Genomic DNA, 14,527 nt, shown 5'->3' with positions numbered 1-14,527 from the left:
GACTTGCCGATCAGAAGGTCAGCAGTTCGAATCCCCCCGACGGGGTGAGCTCCCGTTGCTCGGTCCCTGCTCCTGCCAACTTAGCAGTTCGAAAGCACGTCAAAGTGCAAGTAGATAAATAGGTACCACTCCGGCGGGAAGGTAAACAGCATTTCCATGCGCTGCTCTGGTTCGCCAGAAGCAGCTTAGTCATGCTGGCCACATGACCCGGAAACTGTACGCCGGCTCCCTCAGTCAATAAAGCGAGATGAGCGCCGCAACCCCAGAGTCGGTCACGACTGGACCTAGTGGTCCGGGGTCCCTTTACCTTTAACAACTCTAAGCACCCTTAGCAAACCACAGCTCCCAGTTGGTATAAGTGCTAAATATATAGTTGTGGTCAGAGAGACTGAGGGGAGCCTTGTAGGCCATCTACGTAATTTACCTGCTCAAATTGGAAAACTTAGGAACAGAAGAGCCCACCACAATGTTGGGTCCCTATCTGCACTATAAAGCCCAACGTAACACTTTAACAAGCCATGGCTTCCCCCAATGAATCCTGTGAACTGTAGTTTGTAAACAGTGCTAGGCAACCATTGTGGGCAGATATTCTCTTTTCCCTTTCACACAACCGGCCCTTGACCTGCCCGGATAATGCTAGCCATGGGGTCCTATGGGGACAGCCAACAGCTGCTGTTTTGCTCTGTGGCTGGGTCGGCCCTGATTAAATAATTGATGTAAAGGCAGGGAAACAGCTGGCACAAAATTAATTTACCACAGTTCCTGAATTCAGAAGTTTGCCTGAAATGTAAAATTAGGGGCAGCTAGTTAGGGAAGCTCCAAGGCTATGCTATTGTTCACCAGAGCTGGCCCCCTGGGTCTGGTTTTCAAAGCCTGGAGCTTGTTAAGGAACAATAACAAAGAAAATTCCACAGAGCACACACAGAGTGCTTTCTTCCATGGCCAAATAACTAACCATACTAGTCAGACCTTATACAGAGAACTCAGCCTGGTTCTGTGGGCCACACTTTTAAGGAGGATACAAATTGAAAGGAATTTAGTGGCCGGAGGAGGGAGGATGAAGATTGTCTATGGTACAGAAAGCAAATCCTGTGAGGAAAGTTTAAAGAACCTGGGGGTGTTTAGCCTTGGAAAGAGAAGTCAGAGGTGGACATGACAGAAATCTTCTTATTGCTGAAGAGATGTCGGATAGAAAAGGACAAAAACTTACTATCTGCTGTCCCAGAGTGGGCAGAAGTAGTGCTGATGGGATTATGCCACAGGAGCATTAAATTTCAGTTGAACTTTGGGACAAACTTATTTGGGGTAAATAAATACCCAATAAATATGCCATGATAAATACCATGATGGTATTACATTTTCTGTGTTTCACAGAAGCCTCATCCTTTCACAACCACTCCATTGTTGTTGTTGTTGTTGTTTAGTCATTTAGTAATGTCCGACTCTTCGTGACCCCATGGACCAGAGCATGCCAGGCACTCCTGTCTTCCACTGCCTCCCGCAGCTTGGTCCAACTCATGTTGGTAGATTTGAGAACACTGTCCAACCGTCTCATCCTCTGTCGTCCCCTTCTTCTTGTGCCCTCAATATTTCCCAACATCAGGGTCTTTTCCAGGGAGTCTTCTCTTCTCATGAGATGGCCAAAGTATTGGAGCCTCAGCTTCAGGATCTGTCCTTCCAGTGAGCACTCAGGGCTGATTTCCTTAAGAATGGAGAGGTTTGATCTTCTTGCAGTCCATGGGACTCTCAAGAGTCTCCTCCAGCACCATAATTCACAACCACTCATCTTATTGCAAACAATGGGGGGCGCCTGGATCAAATTCCCCATGGTAGATCTGAACGCATGAGCAGGTATATATGGGAGCTGGTGGTCCCTTGAGTTACGAAAGCTTTTGCTCTTGATAGCTAGAATACCTAAATGAGGTTCTCTCTCTCTCTCTCAGTTCCCCAGTGGTGTCACCTGTTGAGCATTTATCATGGGGAGGCTACGTGCTATTCTCCCCGTGGAGGTAATTACCGCAGCAGCCTGGGGACGCGCTGTGAGCTTTCCTGCGACCGTGGATACCGCTTGATTGGCCAGAGGTCCGTACAGTGCCTACTAAACCGTCGCTGGTCAGGACATGCCTACTGCAGACGTAAGTGACACGCCAGTGTCCAGAGGCCACTCCACATTACAGCCATCCTCAGGAAGCCTCATTAAAGTACTCAACATAGGGTGCCATCAACATAACCCAAGATGAGCCTGCAGGATAGCTCAGTTGGTAGAGCAAGATACCCTTAATCTCAGGGTTCTGAGTTCAAGCCCCATGTTGGGGGAAAAGATCCCTGCATTGCAGAGAGTTGGACAAGATGACCCTTGTGGTCATGGGCATAGCCAGGATTTTTGTTAGAGGGGGGCAGAACCTCCGTTAGCTATGTACAGTATTTTTAATGTTTTTTGTTGATGGGGGGCAGCTGGCCCTCCCTGCCCCCCCCTCAAGCTGTGCCCATGCTTGTGGTCCTTATGATTCTATGTGTCAGAAGTAATTGCTGGGAGAGAACAGACATACACATCTACTACCTATTTTGGAAAATTATCTGTTCACTTGTAGATCTTAAGATATCTTAAGGTATTGTCATAAAACTTTGCCTGCTCATTGTTCCAGAAACCAATGGGATTTTTAATCTATGCTTCGATACAGTTGGGCATCATTTTTAATCAAGAAGGCAGGCTGAACCTTTCAGAACTGTATTGATTTTCACCGCTGATTTCAAGAGTGCTTTATATCAAGGGCAAAAGGAGGTTTGTGGGAGGACTGAGTATGAAGGACCAAGGGTTTCATAGAAGGGTCCAGGCATATTAATCCTGCACCATTAGAACAGTTCTCAGGCAGAGGAAGTGTCTGACCTGATCCCTGCTATGCTGCAACACCAGAATTAGTTCTATTAGCCCAGGCAGACCAGGCAACCTAAGGAGCCAATAGGAGCTGTTGTTCCAGGTCTGCTTCCTTAGTCTGAGTAACCTGTCAACATAGCAAAGCTCTCCCTCTTTGGATCATGCTGGTTCCTGGCACAGATTGTTGAAGAATTGGACTTGCAGAGGGGAAACGGGGAGCTGAATTCAGATTCCTGCTCAATTACTGTATTTTTTGCTCTATAAGACTCACTTTTTCCTTCCTAAAAAGTAAGGGGAAATGTGTGTGCGTCTTATGAAATGAATGCAGGCTGCGCAGCTATCCCAGAAGCCAGAACAGCAAGAGGGATTGCTGCTTTCACTACGCAGCGATCCCTCTTGCTGTTCTGGCTTCTGAGATTCAGAATATTTTTTTTCTTGTTTTCCTCCTCCCAAAACTAGATGCGTTTTGTGGTCTGGTGTGTCTTATAGAGCGAAAAATACGGTAGCTACTCTGTGACATGAATGAATGAATCTTTATTTGTGTCAGCCATTGGCCGTAGTAATAAAACAACAATACGATATACAAAGAATAGAAATAAGAAGTCAATAATATAAAATACATTTTAGGGTTTTGAATCAATAGTCAAATAGTGGATCTTATTCTGATTGCCCCAGCTAAAAACCTTTCAACCTTTGCTGCCACCTGTTCATCTTGATCTGCCAAGAGAAAGGACACTGTGGCAGTGGTTGGGCAACCGGGAATGGACAATAAAAGAGGGGTGATAATCTCATTCCTCAAGTCTTTATAAAGAGTGCAAGCCAGAAGGGCATGTGCCACTGATTCGGTACTGCCATCTCCACAGGTACATAAGTGTTTTTCGCACGGAATCTTTTGGAATTGTCCCTCGAGTACAGCCAAGGGCAATGCATTCAATCTTGCGAGAGTAGAAGCGCAACTCTGTGACATGCCATTATCTCTTATATTAACCTGCTGCACACAGGTGCATGGATCAGCTTCCCCCAAAGCACCCTCACAGTGCTACAATTCCCAGCACCTTTAACAAGCTACAGTTCCCAGGATGTTGTGTTTTTTTTTTTTTAAAAAAAAAATCTGCTTAAAATGCATGTTGCAGGCATGACCTTAGTATTTTTGCTACAAAGCTTGAAACCCTTTGAAGCTGGTATCCAGGGGGTTGTAACTCCATGAAGAGCCTGGGGAACTTTCAAGTTCTCTTTCTGTGCACAGAGATTCGGTGCCCTACGCTGCCGGCAATCTACCATGGATCGTACCAGTGTTCAGATGGAGTCAAGGTCGATTCTCACTGTGACTACACCTGCCGGCCTGGATACCACCGGGAAGGCGATCGCAGTCGTGTGTGCTTAGAAGACGGACACTGGAGTGGCAGCGAGCCAATTTGTGTAGGTAAATTCTTCCTGGAGCCAACCACACATATTGCATGGAAGAAGTTGCCATTGCCACTACCAGGGATGTCAGAGAATTCTGATGGAAACAGAAATGGGAGGGGAAATTGCCAGTGTACATGTACTTGACATATTTAAATTGGCTTTCCATCTGTTGGGCTATCACGGCTCCCTGAGAACTTCCTAAGAATCTTCTGTGCAGAAATCTCTCTGGCCACAACAATAGAACTACAGTTTCCAAAGACTGCTAAGGGGAATGGCCATTAAACCAGCTGGGGATATGTTTTTTGGACAGCTAGCTACTCCACAATCATTCAAACCACAACCTAAAGTACCGTATTTTTCGCTCTATAAGACGCACCAGACCACAAGACGCACCTAATTTTTGGAGGAGGAAAGCAAGAAAAAAAATATTCTGAATCTCAGAAGCCAGAACAGCAAGAGGGATCGCTGCGCAGTGAAAGCAGCAATCCCTCTTGCTGTTCTGGCTTCTGGGATAGCTGCGCAGCCTGCATGCGTTCCATAAAATGTACACACATTTCCCCTTACTTTTTAGGAAGGAAAAAGTGAGTCTTATAGAGCAAAAAATACGGTATTTATTTAAGAATACTTATATCATGCTTTATAGCCCTGAGGGGCTCCCATTTGCCTTAGTGGTCCAACCTCAATAGTTTTATCCCAGAGTTTTCTAGTGCATTTCCATGTCACTTTCCCATCTGCAAAAAGTCCATTTTTAAAAAAGTGGATTTGTTGGAAAAGAGCACTTTAATCCAGTTTAATGGCACATACCAACATTTCTGGAATGCTCTTGAATCCCTCCTGCAAAATACTGACAATTTGGATGTGGCCAGTCATTTGTCATTCAGGCCCAAAGCGGAAACTTTCCTCCTAGTTGCTGCCTGTTTCCATGGAGTTCCTTTCTGATTCTACTCAAGCAGACATAGAGCCTCCGAAAATCCAATGTCCTGAGTCTCGAGAGCGATTGGCAGAACCCAACAAGCTGACAGCCACTGTGTACTGGGATCCACCTCGGGCAAAGGACTCTGCTGATGGTGTCATCAAACAGTAAGCTTGGGGGAGGCTGCACTGGGGTCTCAGCACCATTTAATGATTCTTTTTGGAAGAAAAAGTTCAAACCCAGCCCTCATATTTACATCCTGACATATCTCTCTGTCTTTCGAGTCCAGGATGACACTCCGGGGCCCAGAACCAGGATCCGAGTTTTCTGAAGGAGAACACATTATCCGCTACACCGTCTATGACCAGGCATACAACCGAGCAAGCTGCAAGTTTTTTGTGCGCATCCAAGGTAAAGGATAGGACCTTCCCTCATATTTCCAAGGCATTACACTAAATGTGAGGTTGCTGCTTACACCTTTGCCTCTTCTCTTAAATAGGAGCAGTGAGAGAGGCATGGTTTAGATTTCAACTGTGGGTAGGTTTTACCCCTGTCTCCAGGCCATGGTCCCATTGGAAATTCTCTCCTCTGAGAGCTTTGTTTGCCAATAACAACATTCCAGTTGGAGAGAATAGCAGCTTGGCAGGTGGAGGTGGGGTATTTTTGGGAAGAGCAGTCCCGATCCGCATCAACTCCAGCCCCATTCCTCCATGCCTCCTGCCAGGGGGTTGGAAGATACAAGTTCAAACCATTCATTTAAAATAGCATGTGGTTTGGCACCAAGGCCAGACCAGGACATTTTGTTACTTGCTACAAATGCCATGTTCTGATCCGAAGCCAGGTCTGATGGGGAATGGGGCAAGGCAGAGTTGCAGGACCTTAGATACTTCTGAGCGAGCAAGGTAGGGAGCAGCCCGAGGAGTTCTAAGCTTCTGTCACAAGACTACCTCTTCTAGAATCCACTCCCTTGTGGGATAACTTTAGATTGTTCCCAGTTCCTTGGGAACAGGTGGTTAAACCACTCTGATAATTGTAGTTCTGAGAGGATTAGGGGTTTCATAACAACACTCAGCACTTTTAACATATTAGTCCCTAGGGTACCCTAGCGGGTTGCCATGCCTGTTAAAGTGGCGCCACAGTAGTTTAAATGCACAGTGTGCATGTGGCCTGTGTTGTGTTGGAGGCGAGGAAGACTTTGGGTTCTGATTCCTAACCTTCTCTTCCACAGTGAGTCGCTGTCCTGTTCTAAAACCACCAGAGCACGGTTATGTCAGCTGCACCTCAGCAGGGAACAACTACGGAGCAACCTGCGAGTACCACTGTGATGGAGGCTATGAACGCCAGGGTGCCCCCTTGAGGGTCTGTCAATCCAGCCGCCAATGGTCTGGCTCTCAGCCCACGTGCATTCGTAAGTGTGTGTTGGGGTTGAGGGAAGAAGAGCTAGGGTAAAGGGCAACAGTTGTACCCAAAATCAGTTCTACTCAGAGTACACCCTTTGAAATGAATAGGCATGATTTAACCTAGGTCTGTTGATTTAAAAGAGGTCTGCTCTTGAGTAGAACTTAACTGGATGCAAGCTTATAAGCAGCCTCACAGGTTGCTGCTGGGGGAAAACTAAGCCATGTCTCTGAGATCGTAGTGATGCTTTCACCATGACATCACTGCCCTGAGCTCTAACTGACATCATCTCGGTTATTGTTTTCCATTTCTAACAGCAGCTGCATCAGTTGGGGAGAAACCAGATTGCAGAGAGCATTTTTGGGTCCATTGTTAGATTAGCTAGGCATTGTATTTACAAAGCAGGCAATTGTTTCAAAATTAGCCAGCTCCAAAAACTCTCTCCAACTCCACCTACAGCTGAGTTAGAAACAAACACATCAGATCAGCCACTGCTTGGTGACATCAGCTTCAGCTCAGAGCATTGTTTTGCAAGCATCACTGTGATCTTACGCAGTTAACGCAAGTATTTGTTTTAAATGTATTTGCCTCATTCCTGCTACAAGTGCGTGGAAGACACACACACACACACACACACACACACACACACACACACTGCAACTAGTAGGCAGGACTATTGCCTGGCTTGCTGGCTCTAGATGTCCAAGCAAGAGTTGATGGAGGTTGGACATTATTTGTGTGTCTTGGGGGTGTTTCCTGAGCAGCAAACAGGACACGAACATCAGCAAGCATCCCAGGGGCATCCCTAGAAAGGAAGAAATGACAGGGAAGATACTAAAGGCTTAGCGGACAGGTTTTGTGTGTGTAAGATGGGCTGAGAATCCAGATTTCCCTAAATGCATTTACTTACCATCTATGCAGAAAACCTACAATAAATAGCTCCCTAAGATGCTAATAGGGGACGCGGGTGGCGCTGTGGTCTAAACCACTAAGCCTCTTCGGCTTGCCGATCAGAAGGTCAGCAGTTTGAATCCCTGCGATGGGGTGAGCTCCCGTTGCTTGGTCCCTGCTCCTGCCAACCCAGCAGTTCAAAAGCACGCCAAAAAGTGCAAGTAGATAAATAGGTACCGCTCCGGTGGGAAGGTAAATGGTGTTTCTATGCGTTGCTCTGGTTTCACCAGAAGTGGCTTAGTCATGCTGGCTATATGACCTGGAAAAACTGTCTGCGGACAAACGCCAGCCTTCTCGGCCTGTAAAGTGAGATGAGCACCGCAACCCCAGAGTTGTTTGTGACTGGACTTAACTGTCAGGGTCCTTTACCTTTTACCCTTTTAAGTTGCTAATAGACAACCAAAAATGCTGTGGAGATAGATAGATAGATAGATAGATAGATAGATAGATAGATAGATAGATAGATAGATGAAACAACCATTAACCCTGTTGGTAAATACAATGCCTGGCTAAACTAACAATGAACCTAAGAATGCTCTCTGCAATTCAGTTATTTCCCAGCTGATCCAAATTAGAAACAGCAACTGAGATTATGTCAATTAGAGCTCAGAGCAGTGATGTCATGCTAGAAGCATCACTGTGATCTCACATATTTATGTATGCAACCATGACTGCCTGAATGATATATGCCCAAAATTGGAAAGAGGAACAGCCCCCCCCTGCAAAGAGACGATTGGCAATTAAAATTGATGGAATATGCAGAGATGGCAAAACTAACCAGAAGATTAACAGATCAAGATGATAGACTTTTTGTGATAGAATGGGGGGCGGGGGGGGCGGGGGCGGGATTTATTAAATATGTGAAAACAAATTGTAAACAGTTAAAAACGTTGGCAGGATTAATCCAAACATGAGCAGGAAGAAATTTAAAGGCATTATAAATGATAAATTTGTTTTTTAAAAAGGATAAATTAAGATAGGCAGTAAGAAAATGACAGAAAAATAAGATACCGCAGAAGGGGAGGAAGTCACAGGAAATATTATTCAATTCGTGTAGATTTACCGTATATCCACTGTTGAATGCTGTTAAATGAGAAAATGGGAAATAAAATACAGCGAGCTCTGATCTCAGAGGCATTTCTTAGTTTTAAAGGTATATCCCACTTCCTAGTGTTAGCCCTACATGGGGATTGAAGATGCTTAAGTATCAGCTTCTTTGTGGTCCAAACATTCTCAAAAATCCTGCCTAAGGTTACACAGAGTGAAGTTTCTCCTCCACTGCACTTTTATGACATAAATCCGACCTGAAATCATTGCTACAACATTCACAGTGCAGTATCCATTCAGTTCTTGCTTTGAATTGAGAAATGGAAACAAGGAGACGATTCAGGGCACACAGGCTGTTCCAGATCTCAATGCTCCTTTGTGGTTCCACTGCTAAACATCTGAGCGGGGCTTCTAAGCACATGCAACTGAATACACTTGAAACCTCTGCGCAATCAGGAGTCATGACATGTCTAAACAGAGCCTTGCACCCAAGGAAACCTTCGAGCCAGATGCAATTCAATGTCATCTCACACTGCTGGATGTGTTGGTGTGTGATTGGTGATTATCCAAATCATATATGGAAAATTTACTGTTTGGTTGCAGAAAACCTCAAAAGTGGTTATTTGATACTATGATTCCAGTTTCTTATTCTTTTCTACATATTTTTGCTGCTATTGGCACTGGGACATTGTATTTGACACCAAAAAAGAAAAAAGGGGCGAGAATCTATTGAATGCTTTTTTCCTGGCCCTATAGATATATGATCTGGAGTTCTTTGCAAGTGTTATGAAAATTTTACTGTTCTGATGGCAGAAAATTATTATAGATGTTGAAGGAAACAGCAGTGGTGGACTTTGGGCTCTCAAATTTCATTGGGCTTGTTCTGAACTTTGGTTCAGATAGCTCACTTGGTTAGAGCGTGGTGCTGATAACGCCAAGGTTGCAGGTTTGATCCCCATATAGGATGGCTGCAAATTCCAGCATTGCAGGGGGTTGGACTAGATGATCCTTGGGGTCCTTCCAATGCCCCAAGTCTCTAATTTTGTGAACTGGAAACCCCATTTCAGCATTGTTAGAACATGGGAGAGGAACCTGTGCTCCTTCAAATGTTCCTGGACTCCAGCTCCAATCATCCCTGACCATTGACTATTACAGCTAGGGCTGATGTGAACTGGAGTCCAATAGCTGGAGGACCAGTGTTTCCTCATCCTCAACTTAGAACCTGGAAGAAATGGCTGTTGGGGCAGTGATGAATAACATCTTCCCCTACCATGGTCCTTCTGAGCATATTGTTGCATTGCCAGCTTAAGAGCAGTGATTAAGGTAAAGGTAAAGGGACCCCTGACCATTACGTCCAATCGTGACCGACTCTGGGGTTGTGGCGCTCATCTCGCTTTATTGGTCGAGGGAGCCGGCGTAGCGCTTCCAGGTCATGTGGCCAGCATGACTAAGCCGCTTCTGGCGAACCAGAGCAGCGCATGGAAACACCGTTTACCTTCCTGCCAGAGTGGTACCTATTTATCTACTTGCACTTTGACGTGCTTTCAGACTGCTAGGTTGGCAGGAGCAGGGACCGAGCAACGGGAGCTCACCCCATCGCGGGGATTCGAACCACCGATCTTCTGATTGGCAAGTCCTAGGCTCTGTGGTTTAACCCACAGCGCTGATTACAAGGAACCAAATCTTTTTACTAGCTGTAGGGCAACGCCCTTTAGTGTTCCTGAAGAGAGGGGACTGGAAGTGAAAGTGTGTGTGCTCAGCTGAGAGCACAAAGTGTAGACAAGATCCATTTGCACCATTGTGACCAACCATGTGAACCAATTTGGGTATCTGAGATGATATCCCTAGCAAAGGAGTGGGGGCAAGGAACCTATGACCCTCCAGATGCTATTGAACTACAACTCCCATCAGCCCTTACTAGCTATACTGATTGGGACCCAGGTGAGTTGGAGTCCAACAGGTTCACTTGACCTATTGTGTGAGCAAGGTTAGTAATCTGGCTCCACTCCCCAGAAAAGTAATAGCGGTGATGGCAGAAAGGAGGCATTTGGGGGGGGACACTCAGAGATGTTCGTCAGTATCCATTCCTACAGTGTGGCAGGTGGCCCTGTTGCCACTATTACTGCTCTCCATTCTTCATTTTGCTACCCGTCTAGCATGTACCCATCTAACATGCTAAAACCCTGTGTCTTCTCATGCTCTGCTGACAGCCATGCAGATCAATGTGGATGTGAACTCTGCTGCCGGCCTTCTGGACCAGTTCTATGAAAAGCGCCGGCTGCTCATCATCTCTGCTCCTGATCCTTCTGACCGCTACTATAAGATGCAGAACAGCATGCTGCAGGTAAGCCCTTCCTCTTGAGTTTCCATCCTAGAACTCACACCCTTCCTTCCCTTCTCCAGCTACTGGGTTCCTCCAACCATTTGCTTCTCTCTTCACTGCAGCAAGCCACTTGTGGGCTGGACTTGCGCCACATCACCGTCATTGAGCTGGTGGGGCTGCCGCCTCACGAGGTGGGGCGGATCCGTGAGCACCGACTCTCAGAGAACATCATTGAAGGGCTCAGGTTAGTGGTGCAGAGTGGCTGGCAGAGGTTCAGGTTCAAATCCCTGCTCAGTGACGAATGTTACTGGCCTTGGGCAACCACTTGCTGGGATGTTACAAAGAGAAGAGTGCGCATGATAAGGCAAAAACAAAATGAAGAGGGGGGTCTATTTTTTCCACATTTGTAATTTTTAATTTGTGCGATTCAGCTGCCACAAAATGTGGTGGAGACCACTTAGAATTTAAAAACCTTTAAAGCCAACAGTGAGTGTATTAACTTATGGTCTGTGTGTGTGTGGTTTGGGAGCTGCACAATCAGGGAAAAAACAATGCTGTCCAGGGTTGTAAAGACTACGGAGAGAATAATTGGGTGCACTCTTCCCACCTTGGATCAAATCTATGCTTCCAGGTGCCATAAGAAAGCTGCAGAGATAGCGCAGGATAGTGCGCAACCTGGAAATGATTCTTTCAGCTTCTGCCTTCTGGAAGAAGGTACAGGGTTATAAAGACTAGGACTAGCCGTTTGAGAAAGTTTCTACCCAGATGCGATTTTGATTTTAAACGCATAGGAGTCTGTATGGAAGTATATTGTATTTAAAAATGGGGTATCAGAGTTTTTAGGGGGCTAATCAGGTTGGGATAGCAGGGATAGCAGGCTTGTTGGGTTTTGAATGTTTTATGTAGATTTTCAATTTCGTTGTTCTGTACGGGACAATGACAATAAAGGTATCGTATTGTATCGTATCGTACAAGCCAATATGGCTACATGCATCTTCCAGGTTCAGGAACAGTAGCTGTGGAACAATTAAAGGGCTCTTATTGTCGTCATGTCCTGCTTGTGAAATTGCAAGAAGCATTTGTGTGTCCGCTACTGGAAACAAGATGGTGGACTAAGTGGAGCTTTGATCTGATGCTGTGAAGATGGCACCAGATCCTTCATTCATCTCAGTGAACTGGGGTCTGGAATAAAATGTGGTGGACCCCGAGACGTATTTCCCTTTGCCTATATTGCTCCAGTTCTGACCCTGTTGTATCCACTTGACACTCTCACTCCATGATGCAGATAGATACCTTGGCTTTAGTTGCAGTGGAACAGCAAGCCAATAGCAAACTGGCAACTGGCGGCTTCTAGTAGTCGTGAGCCATGGGGAAGCCAGCAACAGAGACTCCCCCAAAAGATTGCAGTGATCAGTCAGGGATAGATGGGCTCAGGCAGTCCTAGAGTTATCCGGCTCCCAATGGCTTTATAAAATAATGCAAAAACATTGAACCTGGCCTGGTAACACATAAGCAGTCAGTCAGGGCAAGCACTCAAGTTACATGCTGGCTCCCTAGGGCCTCCAGATATGGGGAAGCTGGGTATGGCCTTGCCCTTATTTGTCATCACATGGTGTCAGGAGCAGGAAAATTCAAGCTACTGCAAAGGAAGGTTTGGAGCACACTTAAAAGAACTGAGCCTTGGTGTTTCCTACTTCTCATGGGAAATGCTTGGCGGAATAAAGGGTCAGGTGACCTGACAGGTGAGCAGCTGCAACTGCCTGTCAATGTGGCCAATGGAGGGTTAGCTAATTGCGGATCTGGCCCTCTGGCCAAAAGCAGTTCCCATCCCTGCTCTAAAATTACTACCCTCCATGAGCTCTTAGGGTCTCCAGCAAACTGGCAATCAGCCAATGTTCTGTTTCTATAGGCAGTTCCTGCATATCACCCGCTCCCGCTTCAACGTCGTGTTGGTCGACAAAGAAGGCGTGGACCGTGAGCGCTACATCCAGCCTCTGACACCGGACGAGCTCTTTTCCTTTGTGGATACCTACCTGCTGAGCAACCACGAAGTGCTCCAGAGGGAACAGAACAGGGACACATGCGAGTGATAATGGGCTGCTCCATCCACAGGAGTCACAAGTGGACACCTTTTGACCTCTAACATGCCCTGCCTGCTAAGGGAGAGCCAGGTCTTCCCTTTCAGCATTGAACTGAAGGTGAAACAGAAGGGAGGAAATTGCTGAAGTTGAACCAACAAGGACAGCAGAACCTGCAGCGCCCCGGGCCACAGCCACATCCACATTAAGAAAGGGGAAATAATCATAACTATTCCTGTAGGGATTATCCAGGAGGATGTCTTTTATTTTGTGCCTACCCTTTTATAGACAAGAAGTACATTCCACTGTGTGTGTGTGTGTGTGTGTGTGTGTGTGAGTGTGTGTGTAAAGGTATCACAACCAAAGACAAGTCACCAGAGGATAGCCCAGAATCACAGCTCTTCACTCTTATTCAAGAGCAAACCAGCAATCTATGTGGAGAAGGTCCCGCTCTGGATACATTAAGTGGAAGGCACCTTCTCTTCTTTAAAGAGTATACAGTGGTACCTCAGGTTACATACGCTTCAGGTTACAGACTCCACTAACCCAGAAATAGTGCTTCAGGTTAAGAACTTTGTTTCAGGATGAGAACAGAAATCGTGCGGCGGCAGCGGAAGGCCCCATTAGCTAAAGTGGTGCTTCAGGTTAAGAACAGTTTCAGGTTAAGAGCGGACCTCCAGAACAAATTAAGTACTTAACCCGAGGTACCACTGTACATGTTTCTGCTCACCCCTTATCTCCTTTTAGTCAGTGCAGTAGTTAATATACTGAGAATTAAAAGCATCCTGGTTGGAACGCCTAGGAATTTGGCACCTCTACAGCAGGCGGAATGAATATACAGTGGTACCTCAGGTTAAGTACTTAATTCATTTCGGAGGTCCGTACTTAACCTGAAACTGTTCTTAACCTGAAGCACCACTTTAGCTAATGGGGCCTCCCATTGCTGCCACACGATTTCTATTCTCATCCTTAAGCAAAGTTCTTAACCTGAAGCACTATTTCTGGGTTAGTGGAGTCTGTAACCTGAAGCGTATGTAACCTGAAGCGTATGTAACCCAAGGTACCACTGTAAACCTTTTTTTATTTAGCGGAACCTCCCCCCCCCCAATGTTTTACAGCTGAGGAACAGAACATGTGCCAAAACTTTGAAACTGCAGAGGGCGGCTTCAAAGTAAGGCAGTACTTTCTAAAGAGTTATTTTGCTACTTGTGGACTCCCACAGCTGGGCTGGTGCTGGTGGGAGAAGCAGTCCAAAAAACATCTCTGGAGAGGACCAGGTTGGCAAAAGCTGCCCTGGAATACCTGACCCTCATCAGCCTTAAAATAATGGGCTGTGTGATGCTCAAATCAATGGGGGGGGCATGGTCATGTATCACCAGCAGGTCTCCACTCCCCCTGTACCTCCATAGTGCTCTATCACATTTATATACCAAAAATTGCTAGGCACATTCAACCAGTGAGTAGCTTAGTATTGGAGTCCCATTGACTTGGTCTGCTCAGAGAACATCAAGGCAAAGGTGCTAGGACATCTCCTT

General features: G+C 46.0%; 1 protein-coding gene across 4 annotated transcripts in view; it reads left to right on the top strand.

Moving 5' to 3' along the window:
- Nucleotides 1-13,298, top strand: part of SRPX2 (sushi repeat containing protein X-linked 2) — a 28,437-nt gene extending 15,139 nt beyond the window's left edge. For 2 of the 4 annotated variants that reach the window (XM_079962455.1, XM_079962454.1), the window contains 8 exons: nucleotides 1,944-2,135; nucleotides 4,122-4,298; nucleotides 5,233-5,362; nucleotides 5,485-5,606; nucleotides 6,424-6,603; nucleotides 10,802-10,935; nucleotides 11,037-11,158; nucleotides 12,824-13,298. In XM_079962455.1, the coding sequence (XP_079818581.1) occupies nucleotides 1,944-2,135; nucleotides 4,122-4,298; nucleotides 5,233-5,362; nucleotides 5,485-5,606; nucleotides 6,424-6,603; nucleotides 10,802-10,935; nucleotides 11,037-11,158; nucleotides 12,824-13,004 (1,238 nt within the window). In that variant the 3' untranslated portion in view covers nucleotides 13,005-13,298. Of the gene's footprint in view, nucleotides 1-1,943; nucleotides 2,136-4,121; nucleotides 4,299-5,232; nucleotides 5,363-5,484; nucleotides 5,607-6,423; nucleotides 6,604-10,801; nucleotides 10,936-11,036; nucleotides 11,159-11,915; nucleotides 12,123-12,823 lie in introns of those variants that run through there. The other 2 variants (XM_079962456.1, XM_079962457.1) reach the window with 2 other exon arrangements.
- Nucleotides 13,299-14,527: the final 1,229 nt, after the last annotated feature.

Source organism: Podarcis cretensis (genome assembly GCF_951804945.1).
Source record: "Podarcis cretensis genome assembly, chromosome: Z".
NCBI lineage: Eukaryota > Metazoa > Chordata > Lepidosauria > Squamata > Lacertidae > Podarcis > Podarcis cretensis.
Note: the sequence above shows the minus strand (reverse complement) of the source record. Positions and strands in the feature narration are given on the sequence as shown.